The sequence below is a fragment of the Phoxinus phoxinus genome, assembly GCF_949152265.1.
Source record: "Phoxinus phoxinus genome assembly, chromosome: 22".
NCBI classification, from domain to species: Eukaryota; Metazoa; Chordata; class Actinopteri; order Cypriniformes; family Leuciscidae; genus Phoxinus; species Phoxinus phoxinus.
In genome coordinates this window covers 1,646,239-1,667,432 of record NC_136897.1, presented here as the reverse complement: position 1 = coordinate 1,667,432, position 21,194 = coordinate 1,646,239, and the positions used below count along the sequence as shown (strand labels likewise).

Below are 21,194 nucleotides of genomic sequence, written 5' to 3'. Positions count from 1 at the left end.
TTCTTGCAGAAACAGTGTCTGCGTGTGGTTTGAGACTGCAGGAAAACTTTGGGAATCGGTTGGGAATGTTGCGTCAGATGATATTGTGAAAAAGTGGCCCGGTCCTCAGATGATGGTTCATCTTCACACACGGGGACTGAAGACGCGTCTATACTGATACATTATTTAACCTCTTCTTTTCATCCCGCTGTTTCTTCTCGCTCTCCATCTGGAGAGCCACGCTCAGTAACCGGCAGTTTGTTGAAGGCTTCTTACAGAATAACAGCGTGAATGAAGGAACAGTGATGAAGCTCTGACTGCAAAGTCAACCCTTGTGTTGTCCTGCTTTGAATTTGAATTAACATTGAATATTGAGTCTGTGTAATAGCACTGGGCGATGGCGTTCTGTTACCCGACGGGACACGTGAGCCATTCCTTTCCCTGATAAACAGCCGAAACCTAAGGACCTGTAAACAAATCCATTAATGTTAAATGTCTAAAGTTACAGTTACACGTCACCTTCCTCTGCCGTGGTGTTTTATTGATGAGGCTCTTCCTCTTGTCCTGATGAGTTCGTCTTCACGTTTCTCAGAAATACTTCAACGTCTAGTCAATCAGATATCATCTATCGCTTCAGTGTCTAGACCAACATCTAGCAACGTTTTTCAACTATTATTTACATTTTATTTTGTTTCAGCCTAATAGCAATTTACAGAACAAAAAAAGTTTTAGTTAACGATAATAACCGTGTGTGTGCAATATATGCAAATTGCACATTTGACTTCCAAATATTTTAGAATCCCACTGTCTAAATAACTCACATCGCTTGATTCAACATAAATCTGAATCAAGATGATCACAAAATCATACTGGAAAAAAAGCTTCCTAAGACCAGCTTGTAGAGTTTGCTGGTCTGAGCTGGTCTGTGGGCTGGTTTTAGGCATTTAAAGCGGTGGTATAATGCCCTTTTCACAAGATGTAAAATAAGTCTCTGATGTCCCCAGAGTGTGTGTGTGTTTTAGCTCAAAATACCCCACAAATATTTTTATATAGCATGTTAAAGTGTCACTTTTTGAGGCTGAGCAAAAACACACCGTTTTTGTGTCTGTCCCTTTAAATGCAAATGAGCTGCTGCTCCCGGCACAGGTGGGCGGAGCTTCAAGAGTGCTTCTTGACCTTAGCAGCTTTGATTACCTCACACACACATATGCACTGAAAATTTCAAATTTTCTTTTATGTTCAAACCGGGTGTAGACAACATTTCTGAATGGTTAGTTGATTAATTTATGCAGCTTATGTGTAGTTATCTTCTAGTCATTGATTAGCATATTCTGTCTTGATAATCTATAAATCGTGTCCCGGGGGCGGGGCTTATGTACATTTTAGGGTTGGTGATGTCACTAACCCGGGAGGAATGTCGTGTAGTTCCTACCAGCCGTTTGTTGTAGTCCTTTTCTTTAAAAGCAAATATCTCCCTTTGCTTTGAACTTTGAGCGTTGTAACTTTGCAGATGTTGTTTATGACCAAACACAACATTACACACTAACTACAGTTAGAAAACACAACATTACACACTAACTACAGTTAGAAAACACAACATTACACACTAACTACAGTTAGAAAACACAACATTACACACTAACTACAGTTAGAAAACAGCAACATTACACACTAACTACAGTTAGAAAACACAACATTACACACTAACTACAGTTAGAAAACACAACACTACACACTAACTACAGTTAGAAAACACAACATTACACACTAACTACAGTTAGAAAACACAACATTACACACTAACTACAGTTAGAAAACACAACATTACACACTAACTACAGTTAGAAAACACAACATTACACACTAACTACAGTTAGAAAACACAACATTACACACTAACTACAGTTAGAAAACACAACATTACACACTAACTACAGTTAGAAAACACAACATTACACACTAACTACAGTTGGAAAACACAACATTACACACTAACTACAGTTAGAAAACACAACATTACACACTAACTACAGCTAGAAAACACAACATTACACACTAACTACAGTTAGAAAACACAACATTACACACTAACTACAGTTAGAAAACACAACATTACACACTAACTACAGCTAGAAAACACAACATTACACACTAACTACAGTTAGAAAACACAACATTACACACTAACTACAGCTAGAAAACACAACATTACACACTAACTACAGTTAGAAAACACAACATTACACACTAACTACAGTTAGAAAACACAACATTACACACTAACTACAGTTAGAAAACACAACATTACACACTAACTACAGCTAGAAAACACAACATTACACACTAACTACAGTTAGAAAACACAACATTACACACTAACTACAGTTAGAAAACAGCAACATTACACACTAACTACAGTTAGAAAACACAACATTACACTAACTACAGTTAGAAAACACAACATTACACACTAACTACAGTTAGAAAACACAACATTACACACTAACTACAGTTAGAAAACACAACATTACACACTAACTACAGTTAGAAAACAACATTACACACTAACTACAGTTAGAAAACACAACATTACACACTAACTACAGTTAGAAAACACAACATTACACACTAACTACAGCTAGAAAACACAACATTACACACTAACTACAGCTAGAAAACACAACATTACACACTAACTACAGTTAGAAAACACAACATTACACACTAACTACAGTTAGACAACACAACATTACACACTAACTACAGTTAGAAAATACAACATTACACACTAACTACAGCTAGAAAACACAACATTACACACTAACTACAGCTAGAAAACACAACATTACACACTAACTACAGTTAGAAAAGTAAAATCATACTCAACAGCCCCTTTAATCCTTCAGATGAATAATTTTGTTGTTTGTTGCATGAGAAATCCAGCACTGCATAATTAGTGCTCTCTGAACTCCCCGTAATGAGCGCTCACTGGTTTCAGTGGTGCCAGTAGAGGAGTCGGGGAGCCGACTGAAGCCTCTGTGTTTGTGGTGGTGTTCTCATGTGGTCTTGCGGTTTAACCTTTCCTCTGGAGCGAGTTAGGCCCTGTTTACACGAGAACGCTCGCGGGTGAGAACGTAAAAATATTTTATCGGATGTGCCTTTCGTTTACACGGCGACGGCGTTTTTGGGGCTTAAAAACGCAAAAAAGTGAAACCATCCTCCAGAGTGGAAATATTAAAAACGCTCCACCGTCGCGTTCCCGTCTAAAGGGTAAAAACGCAAAAGTCTTCTAGGGAGAGAAGTTGAAGGAAGGTTGTACGCAGGCGCGCGGATTTGATGTTGTTGTGTGGCAGTGCTTTACATCGCCACCTAGCCGCCTGGAGTGCACACTACATCCAATCTCACACACTTTTGCGTCACCATATGCACGCAGATTCCCCCCCATAACGCTCGTCTAAACGCAGAATAAAAAGTGATAACGCAACGCCACTTTTGCGTTTTCTCTTCAGATTGTTTCCGTGTAAACATAGCCTTAATGCCCGCTGATCACACTTGTGCCCGCAGGTGCCCGACGCCATCCTGAAGTGCCAGCGTGCGGGAATCACTGTGCGTATGGTGACTGGAGACAACATCAACACGGCACGAGCGATCGCTATCAAGTGTGGGATCATCCAGCCGGGAGAAGACTTCCTGTGCATCGACGGGAAAGAGTTCAACAGGAGGATCAGGAATGAGAAGGGAGAGGTACTCACATCAGACTACACATCACACATCAGACAACACATCACACATCAGACTACACATCACACATCAGACTACACATCACACATCAGACTACACATCACACATCAGACAACACATCACACATCAGACAACACATCACACATAACCAATCGAGCTCTGTGGACAGCGTTTGTGGCAGAACATCCAACACCACAGAACATAAGACTGACTGGTCCCCTATTACAAAACAAACAAACTTAAAGTAAGTTAACTATACGATTCTCTACACCTGGAGTCAATGGTGGCAGAGAGATTCACATTCGGAGACTATAGCCGCGTTTCCACCGCGGGAACTTTCCCCAGGACTGGGAACTGTGGGCTGGTGCTCGGTGTGTTTCCACCGCAGGAATCAGGGTCTAAATGAAGTTCGGGGTAAACATTTCCCCCTCCGAAAGTCCCTGCTGGCGAGGTAATACTTTTTCAAAGTTCAGGAACTTTTGGGGGCGGGACTTGTGTGCTGACATGCTGATTGGTTGTGTTCACGCCGCATTTTGATTGGATGACTCCACGCAGCATTCTATTTTAACCGGCATTTTTAAAAAATCTATTGCGGTTCGTGGCTTCATGCAGTGAGAGTCTGTCTGCAAATATGGAGTTTAATAAAATAAAATATAACACAGCTGGACCAACGACGAGCTTCAGGCTTTATTAAGCGCATTTGTGTAACAGGAAATGTTCTGCGCGTTCGCCCCAGCCGTCTCACGGTCAATGTCCGCATCGTCTAATTTTATAGCATTACGAGCTTTCTGAACACGCTTTAGTATCAGTGCTCGTCTCTTTTCTGCCGCTTTGTTAATTTCCTCGTTAGTAAACCAACACATCACAAACAACCTCAACACAGTTTGAATCTCCTCCATACTTATTATAAATGTGGCGCTCAAAACTGATAACTGTCCGTCTAGACTGGAAGGAGCAGTCGCGCGCAGTTTATAATCTTCCCGATGCTTTAGACCGCGGTGTAAACGCAGAAAGCAACCGGTCTGGGGCAAAAAAAGTTCCTGGGAAAAAAGTTCCGGTTAATTTCGGTGGAAACGCGGCTTAAGATCTGTGTAGTGCAGGATGAGTCATTCATATTTTCCCCGTGTTTTTCTAGAAGAGAAAGATCGTCACATCACATGTGAGTCGTTTGCATATCATTTAGATAAAGCCACTCGCACCTGCATACCCAACTACATTACGAAGGAAACCCCGAGTGAGTGGATGAATCGCAACATATGTATTTGTTGCTGATGAAATTTACATTTCCACTTTAATGAATCTGAATAAATTATTAAAAAATTGGTTTAAATGAATGATTCAATGACTCACTCATAACGACTTCACTTCATTACTGGATGAATCAGAGCTTTTGAACGAATCTCTTGAATGAATGATTCAATGACTCACTCATAACGACTTCACTTCATTACTGGATGAATTAGAGCTTTTGAATGAATCTCTTAAGTTCTGATCTGAATGTTCACTGTGATTGTACATGTCAAATTTTAATAGACATAAAGCCGAATCACTGTCATTTAGGAATGAGATTGTGTGGGTGTTTGAATCGAGATTGTGATATTTTAACAATTATTCGTGCAGCTCTAGAAGGTCCTAAATCATTTTAATTACAAATCACAATGATGGTGATCATGTGTAAACGGCAACAGTAAGAGATACAGTAGTAGAGATACAGCATAGTCACATTTGAAATCAAAATCTAATTTCAACCTCAAAATAAACTTTAGGGACAAAATGAAGGTATTTAGGAAATTTATTTGTGGCCTGGAAAGTTACTTTCAAAAGTAATGCATTATAATATTGCATTACCCCAAAATGTAACTAATTAACTGCATTACTTAGTTACTTTTTATGGAAAGTAACATGTCTTCCATGCATGTGTAAATCAGTGCTTATGCACCTTATAGGAATCACGGTACGCCAGGAAGCTTCATATTTCTGCGTTTAAAGCCTTAGCAACTCTGGCCTCATACGTGCATTACTGTAGACACGCTTTTTGCTTTGAAAAACAGCAAAGAGCGAGTCTGTGCGAATCAACATCACTGCTCAAATGCTTCATGTATATTGAAGCCGGAGCAATGGCCCTGATGCTGTTCCAGAACTCGGATCATTTATGGGGCTTTTTTATTACGCTGTGATTACATTAGTCGCATTTGTACTCTCTGCAAGTAATGCACTGTTATTGATGTGGACAGTTATTGAACACATTTGATAGGTGGCTATTCCTACAAACAAGACACACGTGAATGATAGACGCCGTGGGATTTAATACAGCTTCAAATCGTTTACTGTATGCAAATGCAGTGGCTCTCTGATGAATGTTTAACCGCATTACAACAAGAAATGCCATGTGTCAAGTTACAGTGCATAATGAACATACTCATGCTAAAGTTGACTAAAAAGAGGAATAAAAAAATCATCTTTTGGAAATTGATCTTAATGCCTTTAATAAAAATAAAAAAAGGCATTCATTTTGGAATTAAAATAGCCGCACATCCTCACACACACTTCACCATACCTAGAGTTCGGCATGGGTTTATTTCAGTTCGCCTAAAAGCTGGGTTGATTTGCATTGAGAGATGATCTTATATGGTGAAGTGTGTGTGATGATGTGCGGATATTTTAACTCCAGAGGCCAAGAGAACTTTATCAGGATCATAGTATCCCCGATCCATCAAATAACTGGCCTTTAAAAATATAAATCTGCTGTCTCTATGGGGATTTAACACAGGGGTGTCCTGACTTATGCACTAGTGTTTTAAGAAGAACATTTATTTATTTACCATACATTATTCATTTACAAAGAAGATTGGTGTTCTTAAAGGTTGGAGTTTTCCTCATTTTTTTAATTAAGGCATTAAGATCAATTTCCAAAAGAGGATTTTATATTCCTCTGTTTAGTCAACTTTAGCATGTGTGTGTTCACTTATGCACAGCACTGTATATGATGCATTGACTTCTCTGATGAATGTTTAACATCATTACAACAAGAAATGCCAAGTTATTATACTGGTGGTTTTACGTATCCCGTTAGCCGGGTGTCTCGTGATGGATGCCGGTCTCAGATCTGGGTTTCTATCTCTCACAGGTCGAGCAGGAGCGCATTGATAAAGTCTGGCCGAAACTGCGAGTGCTCGCCAGATCCTCACCGACGGACAAACACACACTGGTCAAAGGTGAGTGAGTGATAGTGCAATCGAGCACCGGACAGTCCCATTCATATAGCACGCTTTGTCTTTATCATGCAATTTATACACGGAAATGAGTTTTTACATGCGCAGTCAAACCAACATTTATTCAGAGTCCTTCAACATCTCTCACATTATCACAGTTTATTCACTATAGTTTAGAAAATGTAATAAAATAGGACAAGAATTCAGTTATCAAATCAGTTGATACGGTAAAAAAAAAATGCATTCAGACACCTACAATATTAAATATATATATATTTATTTATTTTTTCACTAGTGTGTGCAGGACACTATAGTTCATTTATGTAAGTGAGGAGAGCAAAATAAAGTAAATGTGACATATTATACCCAAATATTCTTAATACAGTAACATTCATACAACTTTGGGCCCAGAAATGATTGGGACACTCTGAGCTGATCATGTTTTGCTGAAGTGTTTTCAATTCAATTTAATTCAATTCAATTCAATTTAAATCACTTTATTAATCCCCAAGGGGCAATTAAATGACACAAAGAGCAGCATATATTCAACCACACACAGTACACCATCAATATAATTAAAAAATACATAATTGCTTTTATTTTGTCTTTAATTGCTAATGCTCTTTTTACACACACACTGAACACAATGAAGCATTGCTTGGTCACTGGTTGAGCTAAACTGGTATTATCTAATTGTGTAGTAAAATTTACCAGCTGACAGATATCCAATCAGATATTCAGAAGGATATACAAAACCAGTAAAATACTGTAAACGCACTGTAAACCCCGTGGGTAGGATTAGTGGTGTGGGGTACGTGCGTATTGCCATAAAGTGCGTATTGCCATAAAGTGCGTATTGCCATAAAGTGCGTATTGCCATAAAGTGTGTATTACCATGCATGCAAAAACTGCGTATCATATGCATGTAAAAAAAAAAAAAGCGTATAAATTGCACGATAAATACAATGCATGCTGTAGAGACGCATTGGTGAGATCAGGCTGGCCGACAGACCCTGGTTCTCCACATTCTTCTTTGAAAGTTGTGAAGAGGAGAAACTTGAAGATCACACAAAAACAACTCATGTCTTCTATGTTGCTCTCATAAACGTTATAACCACTTTAATGAAGCGTATTATGCTCATGTCATCATTACAAAATGGTTCTGATGAACAAGAAGTGACATTTGTAGCTGAATAATCCACTTGAGTTCATGAGCATTGGCATGTACAGCCGCAGTGTGTTAGTACAGCGTGTGGATCTGGGATGTTGCGTAACACTGATCGTCAAGGCTGGAGTCACAGGATAATTAACACACTGTGAGTAAATGTTGTGCTGTAATTACATCACTGGTGGATTTCATTTCTAGACGTAATCTCCTGATTGTCCCTGATGTTCACATCGCTTGCTTTAGTGCGGGCAACACACGGCTGTTCATTATAAGTGTTAATGTCGTTTATTCCAGTAAATGAGCAGCGGTTAGCCACAGCTGATGTTGATTCTGTTTTAAAGAAATGTATATTTTTATTCGGCAAGGATGCGTTGATGAAGTGCACTGAACACAAGTCATTTGCAAGCTTGAATATATACATTTAAACTTAAATATATTATATGTCAAATATGATGAATACTTTATATTTTGGTAACACTTTAGTTTAGGGTTCAATTCTCACTATTAACTATAGTCGCTTATTAGCATGCATATTATAGGATATTGAACTAACAATGAGCAATACATTTGTTACTGTATTTATTAATCTTTGTTAATGTTAGTTAATAAAAATACAGCTGTTCAATTGTGTGTTCATGTTAGTTCACAGTGCATTAACTAATATTGACAAATACAACCTTTGATTTAAATAATGTATTAGTAAATGTTGAAATTAATATTAGCTATATTAATAAATGCTGAAGAAGTATTGTTCATTTTTAGTTGATTTTAACTAATGTTAACTAATGAAACTTATTGTAAAATGTTACCATTAATTTAGCTTGATATCGCACAAGGCACTAGTCATATAAGCAATGCTGATCAAATTGATAACAAAACCAAAATGGAGATATATACATCACATACAAGCTGAATAAATAATCTCTCCATTGATGTGTGGTGTGTTAGGATAGGACAATATTTGGTCGAGATACAACTATTGAAAATCTGGAATCTGAGGAGCAAAACAATCTAAACATTGAGAAAATCTCCTTTAAAGTTGTGCATTTATGTTCACGATTGTGCTGCATTCACTCACAAAAATACATGTTTTATATATTTACGGTAGGACATTCACTAAATATCTTCATGAACATGATCTTAATATCCTCATGATTTTTGGCATAAAAGAAAAATGGATAATTTTGACGCATACGCTGTATAGTTGCTATTGCCACAGATATACCCGTGCGGCTCCAGACTGGTGCTGTGATCCAGGATCACATGTGTCAGGTCATGCAGAAGTGTGCTGGAGTAATGTGTGTGTGTGTGTGTGTGTGTGTGTGTGTGTGTGTGTGTGTGTGTGTGTGTGTGTGTGTGTGTGTGTGTGTGTGTGTGTGTGTGTGTGTGTGTGTGTGTGTGTGTGTGTCAGGTATCATCGACAGCACTCTGGTGGAGCAGCGGCAGGTCGTCGCTGTAACCGGTGACGGAACGAACGACGGGCCGGCTCTGAAGAAGGCAGACGTCGGGTTCGCCATGGTGAGAACCCATCACACACACCAGGCTTGTTCTTCACGAGCTGCTCACACACAGCCTGTCCTCATTCTCACAATCACACCGAGCCCAGAGCGCCCCCTAGAGTGAGCCTCTGCTTTCACTCCTGCTTCCAACTGACTTACATGAGGAGGAGTAAAAACAGCCGTGTCAGCACTGCCATACCTGTGGAGATATTCCTGTTCCTGCTCATCAACCTGACACCGGCTCTGTGGGGTTTACCGTGGTGTTACTGTCAGCCGTGTGTTACGAGAGAACAGCCTCAGGCTATAGTCTTTGCAGAACACTAACAGTGTGTGGAGACACATCTTTTCTCTTCACCGGGACACTTTTAGATTCATTGGTGTTCTCTGTTTACTTCTAGACTCAGTTTTAAAGAACACTTTACGCCAAAAAGGTCCTACAAGGAGAATGTCTCAATTATTGCATTATAGTTTAACGTTTAATGGGGTTTTCTGGTGATAAAGTATGTTTACGAGCTGTTTAATTCATAAAATTGACTTCCCATACGGAAATGTAATATATGTGTACACATATGAAATATATCCACATAAATCAAATATATCCACATATATAAAACCTATTAGAAAATGGAACAATTGACACATAAAACCAGCCCATATATTTTATGTATGTGTAATAGTGTTTTTTTATATACATGTCACATATATAATTATCAGTTTTCAAATAGAATTTGTGTAGTATTTGTTTTGTTTTTATGAGCTGGTCAAGAAGAGGTAAAATAATAATAAATAATACATTTTATTTAGATTTAGAATCTTTATAAGATTCGAAAATGAGAGAGAAATTGAGATGAAATGTGGATATGTAGACTTGATCTGTAGACTTGAAATAAATAGTTAAATAGTAAATATTTTGGCATATATAATTAAACATATCGGTGACATATATGGTCAAAACATACAGTATTTATATAAATAATTCATATTAATATATGTCAATATACTCATTTAATATGGCAAATTTATATATGTTAAAAACCTATATCAACATATATGTAGAGATATGTATGTGATAGCAATATATTGACTTATATTTAGCATATATGACGGCGTCACTAGCGGTATAGGGACATATATGTCATATATTAACGTATGGGTTAATATAAACATTTAATTAAACGAAACACACTAAATCCATAAAATGATGGCAGCCCTAAAAGTTTCACGTGCAAACAACAAAATATGATTTCTTATTGTTCTCTTTTGACGTTGGGCCAGTTGCATTACCTTTCCTATTTAAATAGACTGATCTACCTTTAGAAATAAAATAGATGACTGACTTTTTTAAGACTGGTCTAAGCAGTAAATGCAAATGTTCCTGACAGGTTTTGTGAAATGCAATGTTAGTAGTAATGCATAATGTTTATGGTTTGACCGATGTGAGGGCTTGTGTCTCGGCAGGGAATCGCCGGCACAGATGTGGCCAAAGAGGCGTCCGACATCATCCTGACCGATGACAACTTCTCCAGCATCGTGAAGGCCGTGATGTGGGGACGTAACGTGTACGACAGCATCTCCAAGTTCCTCCAGTTCCAGCTCACGGTGAACGTGGTGGCCGTGATCGTGGCCTTCACCGGGGCCTGTATCACACAGGTCTGTGCCTCATCGGTTTACGCGATTGGTGCTCGCAGTGAGTGTGCTTTTAGCTGACAAGACAAGTCACCTTTAGTTATCAAGCAATGCAGATTTTTTAAAAGCAGCTTTACAGTTATGATATTAGGAAAATCTAGCAGATCTAGAAGAAAATAGCGTCTCAGTCCAGCTTAAGTAAGTTGAGTGATGGTTCATTTCTGTTGTAAAAGAGTTATTAATTTAGTTCATTTATCTATACAGCCGCTCTGGGGAAAACAGTGACGTCATCGTCCAGCTCAGTTCAGTTCTCATATAATAATATATAATGGTGTCAATGCAGGAGATCAATGATATTGTTGAATATTTAAAAGCCAAAGGCGACAAAGACTGTGTTTGCCATGCAAGTATCACTATTATTATTTCTCAAACTGGGCTCTAACAAGCCTATTAAACTTCAGCACATATATTACCCTTCAAAAGATTGAGTCAAGATTGGTCAGTACGATTTCTTTCTTCTTCTTTTTTTAACTCCTTAAGCGGCACCCCCTTTTTTTAATACACATGAAAATGCACATTTCGAACTTAAATGGTTGTAATTCAAGAATGCTTTGGAATATAGATGTTGGTCTTGTTTTAAAGAAGACATTTGGCAGATTTTTGTAGAAGTGAAATAAATTAAGAAAGTTAAACTGAAAAGTTGAGTTTATGAAAATGTATATTGTTACAAATTTAATTATTCATATTTTATATAAAATATATATTTTCAAAACCTGGTGGACTCTAAAAATGCAAAAAAATTAAAGCCAAAAATCTGAACAAGTTGTGTTTCAAATGTTAGGTTGATATCTCAGAAAATGAGCGTTCAGTGAGATTTAGTTTGTGCGCAGTACCACACTTCTCCACTAGTGGACATTACTGCACATATAAGGGTGCCTCCATTTCCATATGTGGTTTGAGTCTGAACCATTATTTTTACAATTTTCATACAATTTATGAAGTAGACATCCTATTCAGAAGTAGTGTTGTAAGTTTTAAACGAATTCAACCTCTAAGAAACACAAAAGATCACGTATGTGCATTATAGCTCGCTGCCACATCACTACATTTTACATTTACATTTACACTAATGCTGAATCTATTATTATTTTCTTTATATTTAAAACATTTTCAGATCTTTTTTTCTAAAAGAATTGAACGGATGCTATCTTTTGAACTCTTGGCATGAAAACAAACTGAGGTTTCTACCATTCTTTCATGATTTTTCATGTTCATCACTATTTCAAAATAAAGGTCTGAACACACCTTAGGAGTATGAACATATTCTTGTTGCAAATTGATAAATTACGGCTCCTCTGTCATTTATTTTGAAAATCAGTCACCAAATATGTAAACTAGAGTATATAGTTTAAAATATATTAAAATATAAATATGTAATGGTTGTGGCAATATAAGGGTTAAGAAACATGCATTAAATTGATTAAAAAAAAAGATTTCCATTTAAAATAAATGCTGTTCTTTTTTTTCTATTTCATCAAAGAATCCTGAACATTTAAATGTATCAAAGTTTCCACAAAAATATGTGCCGTTTTCAACGCTAATATTAATCATAAATGTTTCTTGATCATCAGATCCTCATATTACACTGATTTCTGGAGGATCATGTGACACTGAAGACTGGAGTAATGATGCTGAATTCAGCTTTGATCACAGGAATAAATTACACTTTACTAGATATTCACATAGAAATCAGCTTTGAACAGTTTTGAATTATAGTAATATTTCACAGTTTTTACTGTATTTTTGATCAGTTAAATCAGCCTTGGTGAGACTCCCGTCAAAACCATCAAAGATCTTACCGACCTCAAACTTTTGCACGGTCGTATAACTGATCCGGCTCCATTTGTATTACGGACATGAATTATCCATCAAAGCATCTTACATGGAACCTCAGAGTAACACACTGGCAACCGTTCAACACGCTAGCATTGTAGCATTTGTGCATTTCTTCATACTTTGAAACCACTGCTAACACACATGAGACGCCTTTGACGAGACGATAGATCTGACCTACTTTGAAATCTCAAATTAGACTATGGAGAGACATAGGGCACTGGCAGAGAAACCATATTAGATTACTAGGCCAAGGCCAAAGACTTCATCCCTATGATCTGAAATAGCATTGTTTAATTTCCTAGAGGATCGCTAACCTAATAAATGATGCAGCACTTCTAAGAGGAAGAGGCTAGACTGTGTGAAGATACCCTGATGAGAAATTAATGTCCAGAGAGCTTTAGATGAACAAGGACACTCAATCGTGCACTGAGATCACGAGGAAGATCTTTTTACCAATATTATCATACACATTTATGACTATCATAGTACGATGCATCGTTGGAGAAATCATCTAGCTAGTCACGACTGTTCCCCGAAACCGTATTGTCACAAATTGGTCGTTTAACATTTTAATGAATCTGTTTGAGATCGCATTAATGCTAGATGTTTCGCTATAAATTAGACATGACATCTGACGACTATTTCTCATTTATTTAGCTATATTTCCAGATTCAATCATAGACTCGTTCTTACACTAGAGCTCGTTCACACATGCACACTCTTCAGAAACGATGCTTTGAATCTCTCAAACTAAAAGATGTAAATTACATTGCTTGGTCATTATGTAGCGTGTGAACAACACACACACTTTGATTCTTTAATCTAAACAGCAGTTTTCATTTTTGCAAATCATACATTATTACAAGGAAAAATATTACCACACGAGGGAAATCATTGTTGTGTCCGTGAAGATGTGGACAAATAGGCATAAATCTAGATTACACATTTACCCAAATTATTATACGCCTGTTTAACCGAAGCTAATGTGTGTGTTTCTCCATCATCCCCAATGTCACTTCTCTGTGTTTTACGGCCCTGACGAGAACGCCGGTCTCCTCGGCTGTGAACCGCTCCTGGCGTGCGCCGGCAAACCCGCCGTTATAATAGCAATCCGCCATTATAATAGCAATCCGCCGTTATAATAGCAATCCACCGTTATAATAGCAATCCGCCATTATAATAGCGATCCGCCGTTATAATAGCAATCCACCGTTATAATAGCAATCCGCCGTTATAATAGCAATCCGCCGTTATAATAGCGATCCGCCGTTATAATAGCGATCCGCCGTTATAATAGCAATCCACCGTTATAATAGCAATCCGCCGTTATAATAGCGATCCACCGTTATAATAGCAATCCGCCGTTATAATAGCGATCCGCCGTTATAATAGCAATCCACCGTTATAATAGCGATCCGCCGTTATAATAGCGATCCGCCGTTATAATAGCAATCCGCCGTTATAATAGCGATCCGCCGTTATAATAGCAATCCGCTGTTATAATAGCAATCCGCCGTTATAATAGCGATCCGCCGTTATAATAGCAATCCGCCGTTATAATAGCGATCCGCCGTTATAATAGCAATCCGCCGTTATAATAGCAATCCGCCGTTAAATAGCAATCCGTCGTTATAATAGAGATCCGCCGTTATAATAGCAATCCGCCGTTATAATAGCAATCCGCCGTTATAATAGCGATCCACCGTTATAATAGCAATCCGCCGTTATAATAGCGATCCGCCGTTATAATAGCAATCCGCCGTTATAATAGCGATCCGCCGTTATAATAGCAATCCGCTGTTATAATAGCAATCCGCCGTTATAATAGCGATCCGCCGTTATAATAGCAATCCGCCGTTATAATAGCGATCCGCCGTTATAATAGCAATCCGCCGTTATAATAGCGATCCGCCGTTATAATAGCAATCCGCCGTTATAATAGCGATCCGCCGTTATAATAGCAATCCGCCGTTATAATAGCAATCCGCTGTTATAATAGCAATCCGCCGTTATAATAGCGATCCGCCGTTATAATAGCAATCCGCCGTTATAATAGCGATCCGCCGTTATAATAGCAATCCGCCGTTATAATAGCAATCCGCCGTTATAATAGCGATCCACCGTTATAATAGCAATCCGCCGTTATAATAGCGATCCGCCGTTATAATAGCAATCCGCCGTTATAATAGCGATCCGCCGTTATAATAGCGATCCGCCGTTATAATAGCAATCCGCCGTTATAATAGCGATCCGCCGTTATAATAGCAATCCGCTGTTATAATAGCAATCCGCCGTTATAATAGCGATCCGCCGTTATAATAGCGATCCGCCGTTATAATAGCGATCCGCCGTTATAATAGCAATCCGCCGTTATAATAGCGATCCGCCGTTAAATAGCAATCCGTCGTTATAATAGAGATCCGCCGTTATAATAGCAATCCGCCGTTATAATAGCGATCCGCCGTTATAATAGCAATCCGCCGTTATAATAGCGATCCGCAGTTATAATAGCAATCCGCCGTTATAATAGCAATCCGCCGTTATAATAGCAATCCGCTGTTATAATAGCGATCCGCCGTTATAATAGCAATCCGCCGTTATAATAGCGATCCGCCGTTATAATAGCAATCCGCTGTTATAATAGCAATCCGCCGTTATAATAGCAATCCACCGTTATAATAGCAATCCGCCGTTATAATAGCGATCCGCCGTTATAATAGCAATCCGCCGTTATAATAGCGATCCGCCGTTATAATAGCAATCCGCCGTTATAATAGCAATCCGCCGTTATAATAGTAATCCACCGTTATAATAGCGATCCGCCGTTATAATAGCGATCCGCCGTTATAATAGCGATCCGCCGTTATAATAGCAATCCGCCGTTATAATAGCAATCCGCCGTTATAATAGCGATCCGCCGTTATAATAGCAATCCGCCGTTATAATAGCGATCCGCCGTTATAATAGCGATCCGCCGTTATAATAGCGATCCGCCGTTATAATAGCAATCCGCCGTTATAATAGCAATCCGCCGTTATAATAGCAATCCGCCGTTATAATAGCGATCCGCCGTTATAATAGCGATCCGCCGTTATAATAGCAATCCGCCGTTATAATAGCAATCCGCCGTTATAATAGCAATCCGCCGTTATAATAGCAATCCGCCGTTATAATAGCGATCCGCCGTTATAATAGCGATCCGCCGTTATAATAGCTATCCGCCGTTATAATAGCAATCCGCCGTTATAATAGCGATCCGCCGTTATAATAGCAATCCGCCGTTATAATAGCAATCCGCCGTTATAATAGCAATCCGCCGTTATAATAGCGATCCGCCGTTATAATAGCGATCCGCCGTTATAATAGCAATCCGCCGTTATAATAGCAATCCGCCGTTATAATAGCAATCCGCCGTTATAATAGCGATCCGCCGTTATAATAGCAATCCGCCGTTATAATAGCAATCCGCCGTTATAATAGCAATCCGCCGTTATAATAGCGATCCGCAGTTATAATAGCAATCCGCCGTTATAATAGCAATCCGCCGTTATAATAGCAATCCGCCGTTATAATAGCAATCCGCCGTTATAATAGCGATCCGCCGTTATAATAGCAATCCGCCGTTATAATAGCAATCCGCCGTTATAATAGCAATCATCCGCCGTTATAATAGCAATCCGCCGTTATAATAGCAATCCGCCGTTATAATAGCAATCCGCCGTTATAATAGCGATCCGCCGTTATAATAGCAATCCGCCGTTATAATAGCAATCCGCCGTTATAATAGCGATCCGCCGTTATAATAGCAATACGCCGTTATAATAGCGATCCGCCGTTATAATAGCAATCCGCCGTTATAATAGCAATCCGCCGTTATAATAGCAATCCACCGTTATAATAGCAATCCGCCGTTATAATAGCGATCCGCCGTTATAATAGCAATCCGCCGTTATAATAGCAATCCGCCGTTATAATAGCAATCCACCGTTATAATAGCAATCCGCCGTTATAATAGCAATCCGCCGTTATAATAGCGATCCGCCGTTATAATAGCAATCCGCCGTTATAATAGCAATCCGCCGTTATAATAGCAATCCGCCGTTATAATAGCAATCCGCCGTTATAATAGCAATCCGCCGTTATAATAGCGATCCGCCGTTATAATAGCGATCCGCCGTTATAATAGTAATCCGCCGTTATAATAGCGATCCACCGTTATAATAGCGATCCGCCGTTATAATAGCGATCCGCCGTTATAATAGCAATCCGCCGTTATAATAGCAATCCGCCGTTATAATAGCAATCCGCCGTTATAATAGCAATCCACCTATGAATAATGAAGCGACTTCAGACACACACATTTTAGATTTGCGTCAGGCACACCGTTTATCCCGACGGTATAATAGCAACAGCGCCGGGATCCGCCCACAAAGTTACTTGCGTTTCGCGTTTGATACTTGCATTTCAGAGCGTTACAATAGGGCCCATGGAGTCCACATGCCATGCAAACAAGAAACTCTGCTTCTAACCACAGGTCGAGATCTGTCGCTCACACACACAACTCTGTGATGCTGTTTGCGAATGTTCGCTTGAGCGATGGTTTCGAGAAACACAGACTCGCTGAACTGCTGATAACGACAGAACTTGCGACCATAGTTAGCTAACGGGAAACTCACCCTGTCTGGAAAATAACATATAGCTCAGTTCATGTCTCATTGCTGTACACGTTGTGTTTTTGTATGTTCTTCTTCCAGGATTCTCCTCTGAAAGCAGTGCAGATGTTGTGGGTAAACCTGATCATGGACACGTTCGCATCTCTGGCTTTGGCCACCGAACCGCCCACTGAGTCTCTGTTGATGAGGAAACCCTACGGCCGAAACAAACCCCTGATCTCCAGTACCATGACCAAGAACATACTGGGCCACGGTGTGTACCAGCTCACCATCATCTTCACGCTGCTGTTTGCGGGTAAGTTGCGTTATAGGATGTGAAGTAGAGCTGCACGATTAATCGGTAAAAGATTGCGATCAATCGCCCACAATCGTGATTCACAGTATAATTAATAGGGCTGTAAATGATTAATCGCGATTAATCGCATCCAAAATAAAAGTTTGTGTTTACATAATAATGTGTGTGTACTGTGTATAATTATTTTATATATATAAATACACACACAATCTTGTATATATTTAAGAAATATTTGCATGCATATACTGTATATAGATTTATATAAAATGTATATTATATATAAATATTTTATATATAAATAACACATTTTTCTTAAATATATACATGCACGCGTGTGTATTTGCAAATACAAAGTAATTATACACAATACACACACATTTATTATGTGAACACAAATTTTTATTTTAGTTTCACAGCCCTAATCATTAAATCTGTTTTACAATCATCGATGTACTGAGATAAAATTGTATATTCCAGATATAAACACTTGTGTCTATGGATCAAAATAGAGCAAAACACCTTTTGAAAGTAACTTGACGCTTCAAATAACGTAATTGTATCAAACACCGTTACACCAGTAGGTGGCGACAATTAAAAATGTATTTGTCATTGAATCATTCATTCATGAGATTTGTTCAAAAATGCTGATTCATCCAGTAATGAAACAAGTGACGTGTTTATGAGTGAGTCATTGAATCTCTTTCTTCTGCTTTACACAAAAAACGAGACAGTTGATGGACCCCATTGACTTCCATAGTAGGAAAAAAAATACTAATTGGTTTAAGACTAATCAACTGTTTGGTTCCCGACATTCTTCAAAATATCTTCCTTTCAAATCCTTTGTGTTCGTGCACACACGCACGCACGCACGCACACACACACGCACACACACACACACACACGCACACACACACACACACACACACGCACAAACACACGCACACACACACACACACCGAAAACCCCACAGACACACACACAAACACACAAACACTTCAGCACAAGAAAGAAATTCATACAGGTTTGAAACAGCTTGGGGGGGGAGTACAATTTAATTTCAAAGTGAACTAATTCTTAAGAATTCTACAAGGAAGTATCGTAATTAGAATCTCGTAATTGACCGTTCGCAAAGACCCGCCCCCCTTAGTTACTGTCGCTATGTCTGATAAGCTACGCCGCTCTCACACACACATGTTCTCACGCAGTGAAAAACACATCGCGGAGCAGAGAGACACTGAACACACACTGACAGACACAGACCAGATTACTTTTCGGTTACTTTTGATATTAAACATATTAAACAAAGTCTCAACTTTCAAATTTGGTCATTTTTAAAGAAATGTAAACAATAAATAGTGTTTTGTGGCTCTTTAATGTGTGTGTCAGATCGCTGTCGCCTCAGTTAAAGCCGCTCGTGAACCGATCATCTCTTCCTTCTAGTTCATTTATAGCATCAAATAAACATGAATGAACATCAGAAGGAATGTTGTTTTATCCGCAGAGAGACGTCAGCACACTCCGCTTCTCAAGATCAAATCCTCCAATGTTAATCTACTAACTCTCCTGACTGCTTTGTCAGACAAAATGGCGGATGGTGAAGTATGATTGGTCAGATCACCTGTCAATCAAGCTCCCTGCGAAGGGTCAACTACAGTAATTCCTACATGGTGTGAACGCACATACGTTCATATAGGACGTGCGTATAGGATTATATTTAGATAGTGTGTTGTGTTGTGCCCAGGTGAGCAGATCTTTGACATCGACAGTGGCCGGCACGCGCCGCTTCATTCTCCTCCATCTGAGCACTACACCATCATCTTCAACACCTTCGTCATGATGCAGCTCTTCAACGAGATCAACGCCCGCAAGATCCACGGGGAGAGAAACGTGTTCGAAGGCATTTTCAGAAATCCCATCTTCTGCTCCATTGTCCTCGGCACTTTCGCCATTCAGGTGCCACAGTCTTTTTTCTTCAAATAGGTTTTTCAGGCAAATTGCCATTGATTGTTTCCAGCTAACAAAACATGTCAAGTTCCCCATTAAGCTACGAAAATGTCATTTCTGAATGTTCTCTTTGTAAATGTTAATTACACAAACCGAGAAAGTCAAAACGTGTTAGGTTGTGCCCGCTCTCTCCTACAGTTATAAACTTCACCACAGCACTTCATCCGTTCTACACACTTCCATTCTAACGTTTGGTTTTTAGATTGTGATTATTCAGTTTGGAGGGAAGCCGTTCAGCTGTTCTCCTCTGGACCTGGAGAAGTGGATGTGGTGTGTTTTCCTCGGGCTGGGAGAGCTGGTCTGGGGACAGGTAATGCTGTTCAATATTCAATATTCAAATCTTTTCACCACCACAGCTGCACGCTTACCAGTGTTTCCACAATCTATGAGCTTTTTCCTTCGCTTTCCACAAGCTATCAGACTCTAGACACACTACTTGTTTTTGTTATTTATTTAACAAACAAAAAACACTTGTAGTTTGTTACAAGTATTCATTTATAATGTGGAATAACTGTATTTATATGCCGCCAATTGACCGTTCGCAAAAGCCACGCCCCTTAGTTATTGTTACTACGCCCGTCAAACAATTGAGAACCATAGCCATGGCTGGGTTGAGATCCATACATTAAGTGAGTGGTTTTGGAGTAATGCAGCAGACATATCCTCCAGGGCACGACAGAAATATAGACAGAATAGCGCACGGGAGCACATGCACAAAACAGTTTTGTAAAATTATATATCAATCATTTTTATTTGATCATATATCATTTTACAAAACTGTTTTGCGCATGTGCTCCCGCGCGCGCTATTTCAGTCACAACACTGCAATCAGAGGACGCGCTGAAACATCAACTCTCGATGCTGTTCTCTTCATTCATAACTCAGCCGACTGAGAAGGATATATTTGTGTAAATAGTTGTGCAACTGCGCAAACTTTGTTTTGAAGTGTAATGTTTGAGTTCCAGAGGAATTTGTGACTGTGTAGGCTACCTGTTCAACCACATCAAAGTTTCGTAATTAGTAAGTCCGTGCTTTTTCTCTTTTTTTCCTCTTCTTTGCTGACTGATGAGGGGCCGCAGTGCCGTAGTGAAACGGTGTTTG

General features: G+C 39.0%; 1 protein-coding gene across 11 annotated transcripts in view; it reads left to right on the top strand.

The window, feature by feature from the left end:
* Positions 1-21,194, top strand: part of atp2b2 (ATPase plasma membrane Ca2+ transporting 2) — a 207,139-nt gene that overhangs the window by 175,008 nt on the left and 10,937 nt on the right. For all 11 annotated transcript variants that reach the window (XM_079597526.1, XM_079597530.1, XM_079597536.1 and 8 more), the window contains 7 exons: positions 3,544-3,723; positions 6,848-6,935; positions 9,512-9,618; positions 11,058-11,249; positions 17,876-18,089; positions 19,831-20,042; positions 20,296-20,403. In XM_079597526.1, the coding sequence (XP_079453652.1) occupies positions 3,544-3,723; positions 6,848-6,935; positions 9,512-9,618; positions 11,058-11,249; positions 17,876-18,089; positions 19,831-20,042; positions 20,296-20,403 (1,101 nt within the window). The remainder of the gene's footprint in view (positions 1-3,543; positions 3,724-6,847; positions 6,936-9,511; positions 9,619-11,057; positions 11,250-17,875; positions 18,090-19,830; positions 20,043-20,295; positions 20,404-21,194) is intronic.